The sequence below is a fragment of the Mustela nivalis genome (assembly GCF_964662115.1).
Source record: "Mustela nivalis genome assembly, chromosome: 1".
NCBI classification, from domain to species: Eukaryota; Metazoa; Chordata; class Mammalia; order Carnivora; family Mustelidae; genus Mustela; species Mustela nivalis.
The window spans coordinates 117,106,969-117,128,035 of NC_139020.1; the positions used below are offsets into that span (position 1 = coordinate 117,106,969).

The following is a 21,067-nucleotide window of genomic DNA, read 5'->3' on the forward strand; positions in this document are numbered from 1 at the left end:
GGGCAGTGGGCCTGTCAGGATAATCAAGTTTTCTGGATAACTAAAGGTAAACACCAACACTTCATCTCCCCAGTTTGACCATTTTTATAAGTATCTTTTCATCTCTGACTTCTTAAGCAGAATACATTGAACGTAATTTCCCATTCTGTTAATGGTTACAAATACCAACATGAGTAATAATGATGGTGCAGTGCAGGGTACAAGGGAGTCCTCAGACAGGCCCAGTCATGATGCTCTCTTGGTACCCTCACTAAATAGAACCAGACTGCTGGTGTTTTAATTCGTCCATCAACTTTTGCTTTCAGAGGTTTTCTGCTTCCTTCCTCAATGACAGTAGCTTAGTCTTTGTGGTTATTACTGGGTCTAGACAGAAGTAACTGTCTCCCCTTCTAACTTTCTTTCTTTTTTTTTTTTAAGATTTTATTTATTTATTTGACAGACAGAGATCACAAGTAGGCAGAGAGGCAGGCAGAGAGAGAGAGAGAGAGAGGGAAGCAGGCTTCCTGCGGAGCAGGGAGCCCGATGCGGGGCTCGATCCCAGGACCCTGAGATCATGACCCGAGCCGAAGGCAGCAACCCAAAACACTGAGCCACCCAGGCGCCCCACCCCTTCTAACTTTCTTATGGGCTAAGTAACTAGAGGGCTGTGAAGGTAAGAATTCCATATAAAATCAGGATTCGAGAGGCTTTACTGTGAGCATACATGTTTAGTTCTGCTATGTGAAGACTTCCTCCCTATGTCTTGGATCTATTTGTTGGACAGCTGAGTTCCAAATCCAATATATTTATCACCTTTTCCCCTAACAAATTGCATTGCTTTAGTTCTATAACCCATTATATAATGGATGACAATAGACAAATACATTTCAAAAAGTCAAGTGGTTCTTATTCTTTCATTGCAACAAAGGAGGAAAGTTTAGGGATAGACAGAAACCTGCATTATATATAATGCTTCTATGTCGCTATACTATTCTGAGGAGAAATAAGTTGTGAATTATATTTTAAAATTCTAAATGTAGGAAATGTTTCGTATGTGACATTAAAGAAGCTCTAACTTAAAATATATTGAAATTTTATGTTTATCAAGACAGAATAAAGAGAGTAAAAAGAGGAGCCACAGAGTGAGAGCAGATATATTTACAACATGTATAACCAATAATAGACTAATATCTAGAATATTAGTATCTAGAATATGAAGAACTCCTAAAAATGCATACAAGAAACCCCTAGACAACTCAATAGATACATGGGCCCTTGAGCAGGGCATCATAAAAGAAAACCCAAAGGCCCAATAGAGACATGACAAAGTGTTCAGTCTCATTAGGGATTAGTGAAATGCAAATTAAAACCATAAGCAGAAACTATCACATCCCACTAGAACTGCAAAAATTTTGAAGTCTGACAATAGCAAGTATAGGCCAGGATGCAGAGAAACTGAAAATCTCACATAAACTGGTAGGAGTGGAAATTTGGTACCGGCATTTGGAAAAAAGTTTATACCAACTAGTAAAGTTGAAGACATGGATACAGATATACCCTCTTACTTGGCAATCCCTTTTTTTGTTCACCCACAAATTCCACTCCTTGCTTTATACTCTAGAGAAACTCTAGCACATGCGCACAAGGATACATACACAAAATTATTTACAGCAGTATTGCTCCAATAGCCCCAAACATCCCATGTAGAGAATGGATAAACTGTGATATAGTCATACAATGGAATACTAAACAACAATGAAAATTAATAATCTATACACATCAGTGTGGCTGAATTCCATAAAAATCAGTATTGAACAAGAGAAAACACACACACACACACACACACACACACACACACACACACACACACACACACAAACATACAGTATAATTCCAGTCATATAAAACTGAAGAAGAGCCATGCTGAAACTACATTGCCTGGGGACACATACAAAGAAGGTAAAAATATAAAGGAAAGCAAGGCCAGTATTATTACGAATGCTAAGAGAATGATTACCTCTGGGGAAAAGAACAGGATTGTGACCAGGGAGGGGCACATGGGGGCGCCTGGAAAGCCGGCAAGACCTGCCTCCATGATTTGCATGGTTATTTTCTGCATATTTGCTTTATAATTATCCATTCAATTGTCTAGGAGTTTGTAGGCATTTTCAGCATACATATTTTACCTTGTAAAAAAATCTAAAAAGCTTAATGTATACCAGAGGTTTATAATTAGGAATGTACTCTATGCATAGAGACAAAAGCATAACTAACATTAATCAGACAGACCCACAGGTCATACTTGGGTAAAGGTGAAGGTTAAATGCTGTTTAGGTTTTTAAGTGCATTAATAAAAATAAGTACACTTCAATAAAAATAAAAGAAAATAACAGAGTGGCAATATTATCAGTTAAATAATAATAATAATAATAAAACATACCGGAGCACTAATGAATAAGGATGATTTTTAGAGTACCTGTTATCAGATTGGAGAAGATAAAAATATCGATGCTACACTAGGTTGCAAGACTGTGGGGAAACAAGCCCTCTTACACCCAACTTCAGGGAGTATGGCTGGGACAACATCCACACAGGGTAATATGACAATGTCTATCAAAATTTAAAAGGGATATAGTTGTACATCTAGGAAGTTACCCTGTTAATACACTCATGATTCACAAGTGTGACAAACTATATCTGTACAAAGTTACTAATTATAGCCTTGTTTGTAGTGGCAAAAGATTGGAAACATCCCATATACCCATCAACAGAGAACAAGTTAAATAAATTATGGTAATGGAATGCCATGTAGCCATTAAAAGGAATGAAGCAGTGCTACATGACCTCTGTATGATCACCCAAATTTGTTACATCGAAAAAGTGTAGAACAGTACTTAGTGTGCACTGCTACCTGTTTAAATATTCTTAAGAAGAATAAATAAATAGGAGCCTTCATGTTTCTAAAGAATCTCTCAGGAAGAATGCCTACGTTCTGAAACAAATGCATGCATTCCTACTTTGGAAGTTAATGTCAGGTTAAGAATCTTGAATGCATATGCTTAAGGGAATACAGGCTTAATTAAATTATTATGAGGAAGTATAAGAAGATTTTGGTAAAGAGTCTTATGATTTTTCTGAACAGTTCCCATCAGAGCAAATAGCCCATTTAAAAAAAAAAGTCAAATTCTCCATCAAAACAAAATAATTCTCTTGATACAGATGTATCCATAGGACTTCTCCTTTATACACTGTCCATGATTAGAATAACTATTTTGGGATCAAAACTGATACAAAGGAAGAGAAACAGAAAGGAAGATGAACTTTAAGGCCAAGCTCCAATCTCACTTTTGGTGTAGAAGCCATCCAATTTGCCAGGCTGAATCTGTTGCACAATGTGGGTATGTTTCTGTTATAAAACCTAGCAGAGTGTGGTCAGTATGTCTCTCATGTGACACCTTCTCTTTGAAATTTCTGGGGTGCCTAGTAAAGCAGCTGGCATAAAGGAAGTCTAAGTACAACTGTCCCCTTTCATAAGTACATGAAATGTGTCCACAGCCACCATATTTGGCATCACATATAAGACACGTGTGGTGTGCAAGGACAGACGTTGTTCTTATATATTCTGAATCTCCAAGGTATCTTGCCCTCAGCAGACACTCAATAAAATTCCACTGAATAAAAGAATGAAGTCATTTGAAATAATTTTCAAATATATTTGAAATAGTTTTCTACTTTACCTCTAATTGCATTCTTCTTGACTCACAGATCTTTTTCACTTGGTCATGTGTTGGTGGTTGTGCCAACTAGTTTCCTCTTTAAATAACACAACCAACCGAGTGGTTAGGACTTCCTGCTCCCGTTAGAAGCACTGTCTTGAGTTTAAATGCTAGAGAACATATCCTAGAAATCTTTCTCTTTGGGGATTTTTCAAAAATTTTTTTCATGAATGCAATGAAGGTTCTTAATATCCCATGTGGAAAAGGTATAAAAATTGTGACTGCTCTTGTTTTGGGGGACTGTGGGTGCAGTGGGGGAGGGGAGGAAAGCTGGACTCTGCATTACAGATTTAAGTTTCCATAATTCAAAGCACCTCCCTTAAACAAACCATTTTCCTCCATTCCTCATCCCTTCACATCCTCTTTTTAAAAATAAGAATTATTTTCTTCTTCTTCTTTTTTTAAAGATTTTATTTATTTATTTGACAGACAGAGATCACAAGTAGACAGAGAGAGAGGAAGGGAAGCAGGCTCCCCACTGAGCAGAGAGCCCGATGTGGGGCTTGATCCCAGGACCCTGGGATCATGACCCGAGCCGAAGGCAGAGGCATTAACCCACTGAGCCACCCAGGCGCCCCTTCTTCTTCTTTTTTTAAGAAAAAATCCCTCTCCTTCTGATATTCCTGTTTTATGAGAGAGAAGAAATTTAGAAGCATTTGGGGGTTATGCTGAGTATTTCCTACTCTTTTCTCTTTGTCTAGAATGTCTGTCCACCTGCCATGAACATAGACTTTCTCTAATCCGGAGTGTAATGACTGCGATCAGAGCCCAAAGACAGTGTGTGTGTGTGTGTGTGTGAGTGTGTATGTGAGAGAGAGAGAGAGAAATAAATCTGGGATTCTAATTTGAAATGGTTATGAATCAGGGAATTAAAAATTGTAGGACTACCTTCAGGTGTTCCCAAATGATCTTTTTAAAAGAAATGCTGAGCTCTTTTTAGATAAAAGCTGCAATGGTATCAGTCACAAAGACAAAAGTTAGCTCCGGTTGAATTCCAAATGCCTTAAAGTTCAGCATATTCAGGCTCACATCAACAGGAAGGAGGTCAAAGGAGGAAAGCAAGGAGTTTTGTTTTGGTCACTGCCACATCCTGTGTGTCTAGAACACTGCCTGCCATATAGGTGAGCTTACTAAGTGGCTGATGAATTTGTGAGATAAAAAGGTGGCATCCATCAAAACCCTGAGGAAAAGAAAAGATGATGCATTTTTCATCTCCTCTGGTGTTCACTAAATCAAGTCTTCACATGTATGTAAGTCAGTGACAGCAAATAGCAAATGAAACTTTTTAAACCCCATTCCCGCATCTCAAAGAGGAGCTAGCAGGAGATAGGAGACAGACACAGTGAAAGCTAGAGGCTTTTTTTCTTTCCAGTACATCATCAGGTTGTACTGATATAAGCCCTTGCCACTGGTACAGGCTGAGAGCAGTGTTCAGGGGGCACTCACTAAGCATTCCACGGCCAGCATCACTAGGGGCCATGCAGATTAGAGGAATGGCTCTCCCGAGCTTGGAGTCAGTGTGTGTATCTCCCTGCAATTACCAAGTTCAAACAGAGCCAAGGAGAGCATTAAAAAAAGGACAGGAGATGAACATTCTAAACTGGGAAGACTCAACTTGCAGCCCTTACATCTGGGGAGGCTGAACACTGCCCCCCAACCCTGATACGCAGTACGGTCAGGGCCACATTGGGGGGAAGAATGGACAAACGGAGAGGTAGGGCTGAGGGTCTGCCTGAAATGAGGGAAAGGATGCCTCTCACAGGTCTCCTGTGCATAGTTCTGCATCTTCTTCTGGCAGTTTTTTCTCAATAGGAAGAGCGATCAGGGCAGAAATGGGTCACTGGCCCTCAGAAGGCATCTCTTGCTTACCACCCCAGGGACAGGACTGAAGCCAAAGTCCCATCTGCACTGGCTCCTTAGAGAGGGCCACTATGGGGGGGCACTCACACAGGCTTCTCTTGACAAGGCCCTGCTTTTTGGCAGTAAGGATTCCTTACCTCACTCCAGTGCCACAGATCCTGAGACACACATGCGCCCATTCTGTCTACTACACAGCACTGATCGTGGCACACAGGTGGGCGGCAGCTATCAGCCATGAGGAAGCAACACTCAGCTGACAGGCAGCTGAAACCCAAGCAACCATTTCTGATCTAAACTCAAGACCAAGAAACAGGGTGACAGTTACCCATTTCCTACCCAACTGACTTTTCCCAAGAATCCCACGCTGTGGCCCCAGAAAACCTACGGCATGCTTTCACGGCTCTGGGTAGCTCCAGCTAAAAGCACAACCACCACTTCAAGGCCCTCTTCCTCAGCTCCACCCATTCTAGGTTCACGGCTGTGGCTCCAAATACGCATTTCCAGCAACATTTCTGCTTGACTTTTCTGGAAGAGTTAATTTTCTTACCTGCTGGGAGGGCTCACCACCAGACATCGTACTCTGGTGTCACTGCTAGTCATCCACAACCTCAGCTTGCTAAGAGCAATATTTCTCATAGCCTGTGTCCCTTACCATTAGCTTTATTTATTTTTTAAAAGATTTTATTTATTTATTTGAGAGAGAGAGCAGAGCAAGAGAGAGAGAGAGCACACATGTGGTGGGGGAGGGGCGGAAGGAGAGGAAGAAACAGGCTCCCCTGCTTGAGCAGGGAGCCCCATGTGGGGCTCAGTCCTGGGACCCTGAGATCACTACCTGAGGCAAAGGCAGACGCTTAAACTGAGCCACCCAGGCACCCCTACCATTAGCTTTAAAAAGGCATTCACAGACATTTTGTCCTGTACTGAAAGAACCTTTTAACTGACACAGAAGAACAAAAAGACAAGTGGTATGCCAAGAGGTCTGTGCAGAACACTCCAGTAAATCCTTGCTCTGAGAGCTGTCACTTTTCTCTCTGTGCCCTCGGCCCCCCAACCTGGGCCATCTCCCCTCTCATGCCCCTCCTCCCGACCAGGAGGTGTCCAGCGGGAGGCATACTCACTTGGGTCTTGTTTGCCTTGGACTGTCGCCAGCTAATCCACTTTAACATCTTGGCTTGCTCTCAAATTTGCTTTCTCCTTCCACCAAGGTTTTTAAAAACAGAGTTCATTTTATGCCGGGCGGCGGCGGGACTCACTGCTCCCAGGCAGCTGGGAGGCAGGGATCAGCCTTGTCACAATTCAGTGCTCATTGCCAAGCTCCCAGAGCCCAACCAAGAAGTTGCCTTGAGAGGCCTATAGACTTTGTCTAGGGCAGGATCCCTCTCCCACCAAGGCCACTCTGTGAGTCACAAGTTCTTGGTATCAAAGAGTCTGTGATAGGACCTGGTACTTAAAGGAAAGAAGTTATCTTTCCCTTTGGAAAGAAGATTATTTTTCCCTGCTCTGCCCCATGCCAGCCCCAGAGGTGCTCAGCTGAGCTCTGGAACCACCGTGCAATTCCCTAGGGTCATCACAGATTGGCCAGGGCCAGGGCAGGGGGTATAGAGGCTGTCAGAGAAGCGGGTAACAATAGTTGTTTTTGCTTACAAGGTTCTGAAAGTTAAATGATCAGGGTCACTACAAAAGTATTATGTTTTAATCCAATTTAACAGGCAGGAGATTAAGCTGGGGTTCAGTCCTAGGTCTGTCATTAACTAACCGGCTTTACGACTCTGAGCGAGTCACTTTGTTTCTTTTAAACATGTCCATGATGGCAGAGGGACAGATGATCTCTAAAATTCCTTTCTTCCCTTTCTGCTGCGTCTATGTCTCTGAGGTCCAAACTCACCCCTATTCAGATTGGGCCTGTGGCCGCCCCAGCTGCTACCACACACAGATCTGATCTACTGGCAAATCACCTTTTGCAGTTCCCCTATTTTTGTGACAGATCTCTGGGCCCCATTGCTTCTAGAACTGAGGAGATGCCCTGTGGCTGCTGAGCTCTCAGCATCCTCAGGGCACTTCTGGGCTCTTCTCCCTGAAATCTGCCCATGCAGACTCATGGGCTGCTGTCACTTATGAAACTTAATTGCTTTTCCAGATGATTGGCAACTTTAAAAGTGGGTCTCTCCAGGCAGTTTTTTAAGCTATGGGCCAGCAATCAAAATAGTAAAATAGCGCCATCATGATTTTGCCCCGTGAGCCCAGGTTGGGTTTCCCAGCAAAGTGTATTTCACACTGGTTGGTCAGGTGCAACAGCTGGAAGCCGTCATTTATTTGAGGAACTTCTCATTTAGAGGAAAATCTGCGACCTCAACTCCTCATATTTTACGGTTTGTTCTGAAAAGCCAGCACATTGCTACTGTGTTGAATGCTGCTTAGGAGAGGACTAAGCAGTGTTTCTGGAGAAGCAGGAGATCCCTTGCTGGGCCTTGTTCACCACTGCCTGTCCGCCCCCCCCCCCACACCAGTCCCCACACCCCCACCACAGGTACTGGACTAAGAACAAAAGCTATTTTCCAACCTAGTCCTTGGCTTGGGTTATTCAGAACGCTGTGGAGAAAACCACCATTTGCACTGAAAATCTGAAAGTGGAGATGGCATTTTTCCCACTTTAGAGTGACTAGCGAGTCTTGAGCACAATCAGGATGCCTCTACCTAGGATGCATATGGCAATTCTGACCCACGACCTGCTGTCGAGATGGGCCATGTCTGAATCTCAGGACCACTCAGCTGATAAAGTCAAGTTTAGGTTTCTGACGCATACTCTCCCAGACCTGGTAACTGAAGGACAATGATATACTCCTCTCGTTTATTTAGGGGCTAGAAAGTGTTTTGTTACTAGATAGGATGTAACATGAATCTCTCCCTATAAAGAAATATTTTAGGGCCCTCAGGTCCCACTGAGACAAAGGGCAGGGTAGCAGAAGTGCCAGGGATCGCCCTATCACATCTTCTTTTGCTTCTAGTAGAGAACATTTAATGGGCTGGATCTCCTGCGGGGGTTCCTCTGCTCCAGTGACACAGCTGTCTCAGCTAACAAGCTGTCCTAGTCATGTTCTGGAGACTCAGCCTTGGGGGATGGAGGGGATACCATCCTGATGGTTTTTAAGAATTTGCCAAACAAACAATACTACCTTGTCTGAACTGAAAGCATGTTCATTAGTCCTGACACTGCTGAATCGCCACATTTCCAGATGTCTGGTTATCTCTTCAGAGGCAAAACCCAGTGATCTGTGGGCCCTTAACACTCTAGGAAGCCTGTTGTCCATTTTCTTGCATGGGAGTGGCTGGTGGGAACCCACATGGGGACCCATCACACATCTCCTATGCTCCAGACACTCCTTCCTGCAGAGTCATTGCATGACGGCAGGGGCTGGGCAGAACTTTCTCTGACTACAGCTCTTACACCTAGTGGCTTGCTAAGTGCTCTCAAGGTGCAGGCGTCAGGATTACCAAATTCTGATAAATGAGATGAGGATCTAGGGAAGCCTATTCTCAGAAGGCTCCCGCAGCTGGGCTGCTCCATCACTTTTTTTTTTTTTTCTTTTTTAAAGATTTATTTATTTGACAGAGAGAAATCACAAGTAGACAGAGAGGCAGCCAGAGAGAGAGAGAGAGGGAAGCAGGCTCCCTGCTGAGCAGAGAGCCCGATGCGGGACTCGATCCCAGGACCCTGAGATCATGACCTGAGCCGAAGGCAGCGGCTTAATCCACTGAGCCACCCAGGCGCCCCTCCATCACTTTTTATAGCTATCCTCTGTAGGCATCCTCTGACTCTCCCCTTAGCTGGGCCCTCACTGTTTCTAAGCTGAGCCTTCCCTACCAATCAGCGAAATGACATTTTGGCCAGGACCCACTAAAGCGATTTGACCGTACGGTTTAAAAACTATTAAATTCGATCCTGAAATCTCCAGGCTTCTTTACACAGCTCCCTGTCCCCATTCAGCACATTGCCAGTATCAGGCCACCTTGTATCTTAGATCACATTAGCTTGTTACAGAAATTCTTCGCTTAAAACACAGTCAGCCCCGGAATAGTCAAGGGATATTTTTTTGCCCTTAGAATTTTTATAGAGAATAGTATCTGCAACTCAATTTCATTTCAACTTTCTTGTCTTCAGCCTGGACGTGTCTAGAAATTCATAGTAATGTTTTGATGGAGGGTATCTCTGCTAGGATGGGTTTGTAGTGTTCAATTCAATAAGTATTTATGGGGCACCCCCAGCATGCCTACCCTAAATGGTAAACAGATGCACAGGGACCAGCACGGTGCAGGTGGCTGCTTCTGGACTATTAGCTGGAAATTATATGGCAGATATCCATCATGTTAAACAAGATTTTCTCACTGCTGCCACATTACTCAGGCTCACTTCCTTAGAATTCTATAACTCTGTATCTCTTTGAAGTATGGTTACAAAGTCGCATCGCTTCATAATACACAAACAGGCAAAACTCTCTACAGTGCCCAGGGGAGCAGGAGCACAATTTTGGGCAGAGAGAAAGGGTCTTAGAGCCCAATCGAACAAAGCAAGTACACCCCTTTGCTTTCACAGCAATAAGACTTTTGCATGTGACAGGTACAAGGGAGAGCTCAACCATGCAGAACCACTGAGGGTTAAACCAAAGCAACTTGGGAGAAAGTGATTAATGCTAGTTCCTGAAGTGCCCATGCTGGTTTTGTCAGCATTTAATGAAGAACTAGGAATTAAAAAAAAAAATTTTTTTTAAGATTTTATTATTTGACACAGAGAGACACAGTTAGAGAAGGAACACGAGCAGGGGGGAGTGGGAGAGGGAAGAAGCAGACCTCCAGCCCAGCAGGGAGCCCGATGCAGAGCTTGATCCCAGGGTCCTGGTATCATGACCCATGTAGAAGGCCTGTGCTAACAGCTGAGCCACCCAGGCAGCCCAGAACTAGGAATTTTAGACAGATTCTTCATCATAGACAGATTCACAAGGCAAGGAAACCACCCCCAGATCCTCTGCTCTAGAGAAAAGGGGCTGGACATTGGTCTTCTTCCCTCAATCTTATCTTTCTAGCAAGAATTGGGATGAAGCCATAAAAGATATGTTTATCTGATAAAGCTGGGAGATGTGGCTGATATGCTGGAATGCCAGGATGGAACTAAACAGGAGAAAATCCAGTCGATACCAAGTATCCCAACACTCAGGTTATTAAAATCAGCGGTGCCACCTGAAAGCAGGCATGGAGAGCTCAAGAGCCAACACCAAATACCACTAGCACACAGGTACCATGGCAGGGACGAAGCTGGGCATAACAGCCCTGGAACAAGAAGTGGTACTTGTACTAGTTGGATCACTACCTCCAGGCTTAGGAATGGTTCTGGAGGCCCCACTTAATAGATTATTCCACACTGAAGGAAACCCAGAGGAAGGCAGCCAGGATACGGGAGGGCATGCAAATACATTAATACAAGGAACAGCTGGAGAAACTGATTTCTGGACAGGAGATTAAGAGAGAAGACAAAATAACCATCTTCAAATATTTCTAGCCCAGGGGTTGCCATTGGCCCAAGATGGTACAATACTTGACAATATTTAACTAGTAAAATGAACCATGAGCCAATGCTCACAATGAATATCTAGGTTTTAGACTCTAAGGGCCAGCAGGTAGAAAGAGGAGTGGAGTGGCTCTGTTTATAGACAGCTGAGTTAAGGCTAACTCCCTCAGGGTGTAGTGCAGAGAAGAACCCGCTGACAGCTAGCTAATGAAGGAAGAGAGCAGAACTCTACCCAAGAAGTAGATCCTCACAGCTCGTTAAGTAATTGTGTTCTCTTATTCAGAGAGTCTGAACTTTGGTTTTTCCCTCAGCTAATGGTGGGAAATTAACCTTTACTGCATGTTGAACAGGTGCCAAGCAAATGTGTTTGTCTTGCAGACAGGAAAATTAAGGTGCAGTAACTCACACAACAGGACACAGAGGGTAACCACCAGAGCTGGGTTTGAACCTGGGTGTGCCCAAACTCCTTCCACCCACCACAGCACACGAAATACACACAAAGTGATCGGAGAGGTGCCCTAGGGCCCTGCAGCTCCTCAAGTGGGTCTGCCATGGCTCTTTTATGGTGACATTTTCCCCATCTGCCAGCACAGCAGTGCCACTGTTCTAGTTCCTCTGGATTAGAAGAGGAAGACTGGGGTCTTTTCTAGAAACCTATTGTTAGGATGACCCTGATCCCTGCAAAGGGACTCTGCCCTATTCCCCCACCCCCACCCCACAGCTGCCCCTGTTTGCCCTTCTTTTGAATATGGCTTGGTTTCCCGGAACCAGCCCATTTTTGTTACCTGCTGATCTTCAGAGTCTGTTCACCTGACCACTTGGAAACCAGAGAACAGTCTCCCGGTCTTCCAGTACAGTTAGGGGAAAAGGTAACACTGTGGAGAACATCTCTGAACTCGAAGATACCACTTCCTGGCTTGCCCCGATAAAGGGGAAAATAGGAGAAGGACACATGGCTGCCCTATTATCACTGTTCTGTGTCAGAAAAGTAAGAACATTCTAAATCATAGTGCGTGGTCACAGACAGGCCCTCTACTACTACTTCTAGGTGGATTTTTCAGGTTTTCTTTATAGAACACAGAATCTTCTCACCATCTCCAGACCCCACTGCCCATGTTTCCCAGGGCCTGAGAAGGAAGTTGGGGGCTCCTGTTCCCAACAAGCCAGATTCTCCAGCTGACTAAAGCTTTCTGCTTGGAGGTAAGGAAACTGCTAGGGTTCTTGAGCATATTTAAAAATACAACGTCTGTATATATCTGGCTGCTTTCAGACCAGCTGTTTTAGCTGCTTCCTGATTTCTGGAACTTCCTGAGATCAGGGACTGTGTTCCCTCTGTTCATTCATCCCACAAGGCTTTCCTGAGCCTCTGTGTGTGCTGCAGGCCAGGGACAGCAGTGAAGCAGACAGACGACCCTGCCCTCATCAAGTCTTAATGGCCTGGCTAGAGAGACACACATCGAACAAGAATTACACAAATAAGGATTCACATTCAACAAATAGCCCACATCTCTCTACGGTACCCAGCACAGAGCTTGGCACGTGGTGGGTGCTTTTTCAAGAATAATGTGACTCATGTTTTTGTGGAATGTGGAGAAAGACTGACCAGCTGAGTTCATCTTAGCGTTGGGAGCACAATGCATTGACCTTTGGAGTGAGAGAAAAGCATGACAGTGAAGCAGAATGATCTGGGTTCTAGTTCCTGCTTTTCCACGAACTAGCATTTTTCCTGGGTGGGTCACTCAGTTTCTGGGACTAAGTTTCCTTATTTGTAGAATAATATGTAAGTAATCAGGATTCTTCACAAATCGTGACATGCCTGCCATCGGAAGTGTTCTCCTCTAGCCTCACTTACCTTGCCAGAAGACAAGGAATGGCTGGAGCCCAAGACAGGACACATGGCTCCAGCACAGGGGTCTCTAAGTCAGGGCTGTGGGAAGATGCAGTAGCAGTAGGAAGGGCCAGAACCCCTAGACCATGAGACTAAGAGGCTCTCTCTGAACATGGGAAACATTGTATTTTGCTTCCCACCCACTGACTGTTTAAAAAGAAACACTCATTCATAGGATATTCTAGGTTACATTTCTAAACAGCAGATCAGAGGAGAAAGGAAAGTACAGGAATAGTTTTCTTTGTATGTTTTTACAAGTAGAAAAAAACAATTTTCCATCCACTCTGATAGTCAAAAATGGCTTAGAAACTTGAAGGCAGGACATCAGACAGAATTACCTCAGAATTAACTCGAATGTTCTTGAATACTAATCTAGAGTGTGACTTAGCACCGTGATCTTGGAAGGTCTGGGGCACAGTCTTTTATTTATTTTTTATTACCCCAGTAAGGAAAAAAAATTAGGAAAAATCCTAATGAATGTAGATCATCTAAAAAAAAAAAAAAAACCCATAACGTTGAAAACAAAAAAACGAAGCAAGGACACAGCCTGTTGCCTGAGGCTGAAGGACTAGACCAATGCACTAGGTCTTGAAAGACTAGGGCCAAATCCATCTTTGGAAATCCATCCCTTCATTCACAAAATCACTAACATGTAGCAAAAGATCATCTCATACTCAATGACCCTGGGGTAAGCAAATGAAAGTAGGGTCGGAGACTAAAATCTTCCCATCCCTGGTGCAAATTTAGACAGCTGAATTCTTTCCCTGACTTGAACAAATACACTGGGTTTCTTTGCTACTTTCTCTTTTCTTGTACTCTCCTTCAGAGCTCCTACTTTCTGTTTACTTGCTCCAAAATATGAGAGACCAAGTGACCAGGCTTTCTGGCAAAGACTACTACATCCCTCCAAGCTGCTTCCCACAACACCTCTTGGTCCTCTGCCACTCAGGAACTGAGCCCCAACACTCTGGCCAGAGGAAGGCATAGTTTCCACTGGAACCCCTTCAGAGAGGAGGCGCCTATCAACCAGCATCTCTGTGGCCATTTGCCATCACATTGGCCTTGGTCTAACTTCAGATAAGCTGGTTCAGTTATTATAAATATAGCCAGTCACAGCCACTAAGGTCTCAGGAAACTATCCCAGCCTCAGGGGTCCTGAGGTCCAGCCTCCCAGGAGGCAGAGCTGCCCAAGCAGCTCAGGCAGGGCATCTCCAGAGGACAGGAGACCCAGACCTTCTCACCCTTCCCCCTTGCCACACCCTCGTCACTTCTGCTAACTCCCGTGACGGGGGAGTTCTGGCTGATCACCTGGTCTTCTCTCCCCTCAGACAACATCTCCACACTGTGACATACCTCCTCCAGCCCTGCTCTTCCCACTCTGGCTGGCACAGAGAGACAACTGCTCCTGAGGTTGGCCTCCATAGTGGGAGAAGTTCCTCTGGGGGTAATTCTCCAGGGGTGGTTAAGCCAACAAGAAGTCTTAGGGGAAGGAAGCTAGGGACACTGTCCTACCTTGTCACTGTCCACTGTATTCTGAGAGGTCCTAGAGGCGATGGAGATGGTATCTGGCTGGCTGCTTCCATCCCCTTGGCTGTCAACATCCTCCACTCCGTCCCTGCAGGAAGAAGAGAAAAAAAACAGGGGTGGGGGTGGGGGGAAACCACTGTGGGTTTAGAGCACACAAGGATTTCCAGCTGGGCTGGCAGAGCAGAGCCTCGGCACTTTCTAGCAGGGATTTATCTAAAATTATCCCACTAAAGGGAGCAGGCCTCTGTGATTTTCAAAGATGTCGCCTCTTGTACTTAAAAAGGTCACAGTCCCTATGCTGATAGCTGAGCATGAAATGGCCCCTCCATGACTCCTCTGGCCCATGGAACAGAGAAGGTGATGATGTATTTATTTTTTTTTTTTACTGGGAATCGGTCTAAAACATGCAGTTGGAAGAGGTCCATTCTGCTTAAAACTGAGGCTTTGACCCAGGTGACTGGGTGATGGCCCACAATCCAGAGTTCAAGGTATTTAAATAGTTTTTCTGCATGCTGAAGGAGGATGGGGGCTAGTTTATAGCTGGCATATAAAGAAAACAGAACTTTTTTTTCCTTTTGACTTGTGTTTCTCCTGATGAAGAAAATGACATGAGATATTGCTTCCAGGGGTGATAATCTTTGGGAAGTTGCTGATGTTGGAGGCTCAACTCCTGGGTATGGAGGAAGAGATTACTTCCTTCATTTTGGTGGGTCTTGTGGGTCTTGTGCTGTTTGTGATGACTTCTTATCAACACAGAAGGCCAAGGCACCATCGTGAAGACCCCAGATTGCACAGCAGCTTCCTCAGTCAGCTGTGTTCCTGAGCACCTGGTGAGATAAGCTCCGAGTGCGCTCCTGGCATGCAGAGCCCCTCCTGGGCCACTGGACCAATGTCTCACTCACACAGCCTTTCGATTCTCCAGCATGAGAATTAGGTCTCAATCCCACACTGAATCCATAGCCAGGGCTGAGGGCGATTAGGTGCCTGGGAACTGGTGAAGGCTGAACGGTCCGTGTTGGGAAAAACTGAAGGAGATATGGGCCAGGACTTGGATAAATGAGCACGAAGAGGGCTGGCTCTACCCACGGAGGCTTATGAAAGTCCCACTTCTGATGCTGCTTTGATAGAGGTCATCGCGTTAGGAACGGGCTGCCTGAGGGTGACACTGCGTGGGCAAAAGGCCCCATATAACAAGTCGCCTCCCAGAGTCTCAACAATCACATCTGGTGTATCTGGACACGTGTGTGCAGGTGAGCATGCATGTGACCCATGTGTATATACACAGTAGCTCCTAGTCACAAAAGGGTCTCCTCCTACCTAGACGGCTTCGGCCTTCTCACCACCACTTGCAGGGCTGGGAAAGGCCAACTTATTTTAATAATATAAGGCACACATTCGTAGGAAGAGCTGCAGTAAAACGAAATTATGTGATGCATTTCAAAACCAAGAATAAAGGCCTCTTAGATCATGTGCTGTTTTAGATATCTGGGCTGCAGCTCCCCACCATTTGCCTATAGTTGAGCATTGGCTGTATGTGGTGCTTCCCACCCTTCTGGCCCAGTGTGGGCCCTTCTGGTCCACTGCAGATGAAGCCAGCTCTGGGGGCGTTGGGGAGCCCATCCAGGAGTGGGGGTGGCGTTCTCCAAGCCAATTCACTCCTCCGCACACTCTGTCCCCACCTCCTGGGAGCCGAGCTAATGAAAAGACAGGCAGCCTGGACTGTTTTCCGCAGACTCTGCCCAGGGTTTCACTCTCTTATTTCAGGACAGTGACAGAGAAATGGTGGGAGGCATTTTCAAGAGAAGTCCATCTCACGATCTACAGATGTTCAGAAAGGGGCTGCTTCCCAGACTTGAGCCAGCCTCACCTAAATGTCCATCCTCTCCTGCGTGCTCCTGGACATGGAGTTCCTAGACCATTTCCTCTCTATCTTCTTTATTGAAGCAGGGGCTTCCTGAAGAAGAGCAGGGCCTTAGAGCTAAACTAAGTCTGGCCCTCCCCCGGAATCTGGCCATGGGTAACTGAAATGAAAATACCCCTCCTCCAATGCAGCCCTGATTTGTCCTTCCAGCACTGAGCGGTGACCTTTTCCTGGCCACGCAGGTCTTAGGGCTTCCTACCTCAGTCACACCCTTCTTCGGGCTATCAACTCCCTTTGTACTAATGCTGCTACTCCGCAGGTCCTCAGGTCCATGCACCTTGGCTGGCACCAGAAGGTCAACTAGGGATTTAGTCCATTCAGGAATAGGAAAGGCAAGGAAAGGCAAGCCTGTTACTGCTAATGACCATCACCCCCAGAACTCTGTTTTCTTTCTTTCTTTTTTTTTTTTTTTCAGTATTGACATGATGTTTTTATATGCTCTCTTTTGAAGTGCCCTTTAAGAGAGTCCTTGTAGGTGGCTGTCACATGGAGATTTGCATCACTGAGTCACCTCAGACACTGAGGATATCTTCCACCAGTGTAGGGCAAATGGGGTGACGAAGGTACCAGAGAGGTGAAGATACAAAACATCAGTCCCCTTTTTCCCAATCACCTTGCTTATCTCAGGTAACTGAAGGTGAGGACTCGGGAGGGACAGAAGAGCTGCAGCGACAAGCCCATCACACCAAGCCCCTGCTCTAACCACATATAAAACTTCCATACTGTCTAATCAGTCCCCTCATGGCCTACCTCCCTCTCAAAGTCTTCCCTGGATTCGCCTCTCTAGTGCTCACCTAAAGCCCCTTCTCAATGAATTTTTACAGCATTTACTGTCTCTATGGGCGGCACTGGTCCTTTGAGTCTAACTATTCCATGTGTGAGATACAACCACTAGAGGGTTCTCGAGGCCAAGGGCCCATCGTGTGCTTCCTCTTCTCTTCTCCGAGCACCTAGCAGTGTCTGTGAAAGACGAGGTGCTCAGTGCAGCCCTGCTGAATGCAACTGACAGTGACTGGTGAGATGCTCAGAGAGGACTCCTCATCTTAGTATATGTGCTGCCGAAGCGAGCAAGGAGACTCTTCATCTTAAACGGGACTTCATGGAGAGGGGCGCCAACGGCAGACTGTACCGCCCCTGTGGAAGCAGAGGGAGATCCCACTCCCACTCCTGGAGCCTGTGAGGTCGGGGGAGAGATGCTGGTTACCTCTTACTATTGTTCCTCTGTTTGGCTGGTGTTTTGGGGAGTTGAATCGGCTCCTTTAAAGCTCCTTTCAGGTGAATGATCCTTTCTTGAATCACCTCTCGAATGTTCTTGATCCACTCCTGCTTGGTTTCTATGTTGGAGGCCTGGAGTGCCACAGAGAGAAAGAGTAAATACCCTATCTCCTTTTGCCGTGCCTAAAACAGTTCTCCATCCTTGTCCTGCAGGCTTATCCCATTATTTTCAAGGACACAAAATGTTTGAAGAGCTCATTTCTCATTTTACATGCATGACTCTTCAATCTAAAGGACACACTCCTTCAACTACTAGAATGGGGCTAAGACTACAATACTCAATACAGACTTGTACAGGAGTGATTGTCAAAGTATTTAATACTCTGCATGGCAATGACCAATACTGACATCGGCGCTGGGGCACCTGGCTGGCTCAGTTGGTTGTCTGCCTTTGGCTCGGGGCATGATCTCGAGGTCCTGGGATTGAGCCCTGTGTCAGGCTCCCTACTTAGTGAGAGTCTGCTTCTCTCTCTCCCTCTGCCCCTCCCTGCTGCTTATGGTCTTTCTCTCTCAAGTACATAAAAATCTTCTAAAAACATACTGCCACCTGTCTGGGGCTGGAGCCTATGGAGAAGTCCCATGCTGGGGCAGGGATGAACACATCAGTTGCTAGAGGCTGGGGAGGTCTGGGCAGCACTAGGAGGGGTAGCGAGGGGGTATCTGAAGGCAGTGGCTATTTACCAAGTGGTACAAATCCATGCCAGCACATTTAAACCCTAGTATGGCTACATACATAGGTCTGCACTGATGGAAAGTCAGTGCCAGGAGTTTAGTCTTGTAAACATGTTCACTGAAGGCACTTGTACCATTTCGTGAATCTCTAGTTTGTCTTTGTGGAATTGTTTTCAGGTCATTCTGTCTCATGGCAGCTAGAGCTGGGCGACAATTCAGAGGGAACAATGTGAAGAATTTGTCACAGTCGTACCACCTCTTCCAGGGTGGCAGCCACCCCAATAAACAAATGTCTGGTGGGAGCCCTGTCCGCAGGACCCCTTCTCGGTTCGATGCATGTTACCACAAGCCCCGAATCCTAAGCTGTGTGTGCTCTGGAGAGCTGGAATGACTCCTTAAGGCTGTCATCTGGTGAAGAGCTCTTTCTCAGCACTCCTTTCAATCAACACAGTTGCCAAGCTAGCGTGATTTACTAGAGCTCTAGAACCCAAGTTCCTGGAGGACGAGTCCATCTCTCATACTTACTTACAAGCAGCCCTGGGCAGAATACCTTCTATGTAGGTGTTCAAGAAAAAGCATTGGATGGATGTGGAACAAATCAAGGTACTTTTTGTCAAAAGGTCAGTTGTCCTTGCCCTTGAAGGGGACATAAGGACAGAACATACTAAAGTGGGCCCTGCTAAGACAGCTCAGCTGGCTGTTCCCTGACTTTTTCCCTCTAGGTGTACAGGAGGGGAAGGACTTAGGAGACCACCCATCTTTGAGATTTCAGGCCTACTTCCATGACAGAACTTGGTTTTTAATACCCGTGGGCTAATGCCCTCCCTGTGGAGTCTCCAGGCCCCAGCTTTCAAGAAGAAGATGCTGCTGCCCTCTGCCTTCCACCTGCTACCCGCAACCCTGTGCCCTTGGCTGGCTGGGAGCAGTACTTACCTTCAGTACTGTTTTATTGTCTGAGGAGGGGGTGCGCCCAGACCACAAGGCGAATTTGCAGGGATCACCTTCTACGTGCTCGGTCACACCCAGCTCTGAGGTCTGTAGACAGGAAATGCCTGTGAGAGGCGGGGAAGGGGAGGGCAGTGGGGGAACTTAGGGCTGGGGTGGGAAGGGAAAGGCAACAAAGAGGAGAGGACCGAGGGAGGGGCTTCTGTCAATCAAACTTCAACAGACTGGACGCTTCTGTCTTCTACCTGGGATGAAAGGACCTACAGGCGCCTGCCAGATCAGCAGGTGGCAGGGAGGGGGGGTAAAGAGGGAGGTACTAAATGTAGACAGCAAGAAGACCGTTGAGTTCTAAAATGCAGAAGGGGGAGTCGAGGGGGGCAGCTTTCCAAATAGGAGGCCTTTTCATTGTCCAGGATGGTTTTGGTGTGGCTCCAGGGGAGAGATGAGCTGAGTGTTCGAGAACCCTTTCTGCCCCAGGGCTCTACCACAACCGGGAGACTTGTCTGGCCCCACCTGCCCCACCTACCAGTAGCTTGTTCTTGTAAACATATTTCGTGTGTCCTGAAGAGTCCTTGATCTCCTTGCTAAAAACCAAGGAGATCTCAAAGAGGAACAAGTGCCGCTCCCGCCCCTTCCGGATCAGTGACTTTGGGTCCCACACTTGGAAGGCATCCTGGAGAATCAGCTCTCCCTGCACATCCAGGTTCTCGTCGAACCCTGAAAGACACCGTTTCGGCTCTGTGGAGTTTCTCTAGCACCACTTGGGGGCCACGTTCCACTCCCGTCGCAGAAAGGTTTCCCCTAGGAGCCCTCTGCTCCCACAATGAGAGGAATCCCCTCTCAGCGGATTCCTGAGCCTCCTCAAAACTTGAGGAGAGAACTCTAGGGAATAGCGAGCAGATCCCCCTTCCCGTGCCCAGTCTCCTACACATAACCAGGATTGGCGGCATCTCCGCATGGGCTGGCACCTCCTGCAAGGGCAAACCCCATGTACCCCTCTTCCTATAGCTTCCCACCGACTCAGAGCACTGGGTGGGGCTGCGGGTAAGCACTGCAGGATAGGGGAGGGCCCTTGACTCCACTTTATTTGTCACTGCTCATTTCTTTTATTCCATTCCTATGACTCTTTCCTTTGATGGCTCCTAAACAGTATGGTGCATGAACAGTCACATTTATTCCTCTTTAAATTTTAACAGAGGTTCTGAAACTTAGTATGCATAAGAATTACCCACAGAGCTGGTCAAAACCCAGATTCCTACCCACCCTTGCCCTGCAGGGAGACTGGGAAACTGGGATTCATTAGCTGTGGGGTGGAGCCCAGGAATCTGTGTTCCGACAAGCTCCCAGGTGTTGCTATTGCTGGTCCTCAGACCGTACTTGGAGCAACTAGATTCAGAACAGGGCAGGGACCAGCTGGAGGAGAAGGGTGCTTGCAGGGGAAGACACCCAGGGCTGGGGACAAGGATGGGTGCCAACAGAACAGAGTGGAGAAATTGTGTTCAGATGGCTAGTGCTCAGTCCGGAGAAGGTTACCAGGGCTCAACTGCACAGAGAACTCCAGCCTCCTCTGCTCAGAGTGGCCCAGGAAGTGGGGAGACCAGATGGAGCCTTCTAGACGGAGGGTGGGGACAGAAGGTGGGGAGGAGAAAATACAGCCCACAGGT

At 46.3% G+C, this 21,067-nt stretch overlaps 1 protein-coding gene across 21 annotated transcripts in view; it reads right to left on the reverse strand.

Annotated features, from left to right (window-relative positions):
* Nucleotides 1–21,067, reverse strand: part of KALRN (kalirin RhoGEF kinase) — a 661,801-nt gene that overhangs the window by 199,717 nt on the left and 441,017 nt on the right. For all 21 annotated transcript variants that reach the window (XR_014303322.1, XM_082700868.1, XM_082700867.1 and 18 more), the window contains 4 exons: nt 19,930–20,120; nt 19,392–19,493; nt 17,716–17,858; nt 14,576–14,678 (listed from right to left, as the gene is read on the reverse strand). Coding sequence is in view for 20 of the 21 variants with exons in the window: in XM_082700868.1 (XP_082556994.1) it covers nt 14,576–14,678; nt 17,716–17,858; nt 19,392–19,493; nt 19,930–20,120 (539 nt within the window). In the remaining variant the exon portion in view is untranslated. The remainder of the gene's footprint in view (nt 1–14,575; nt 14,679–17,715; nt 17,859–19,391; nt 19,494–19,929; nt 20,121–21,067) is intronic.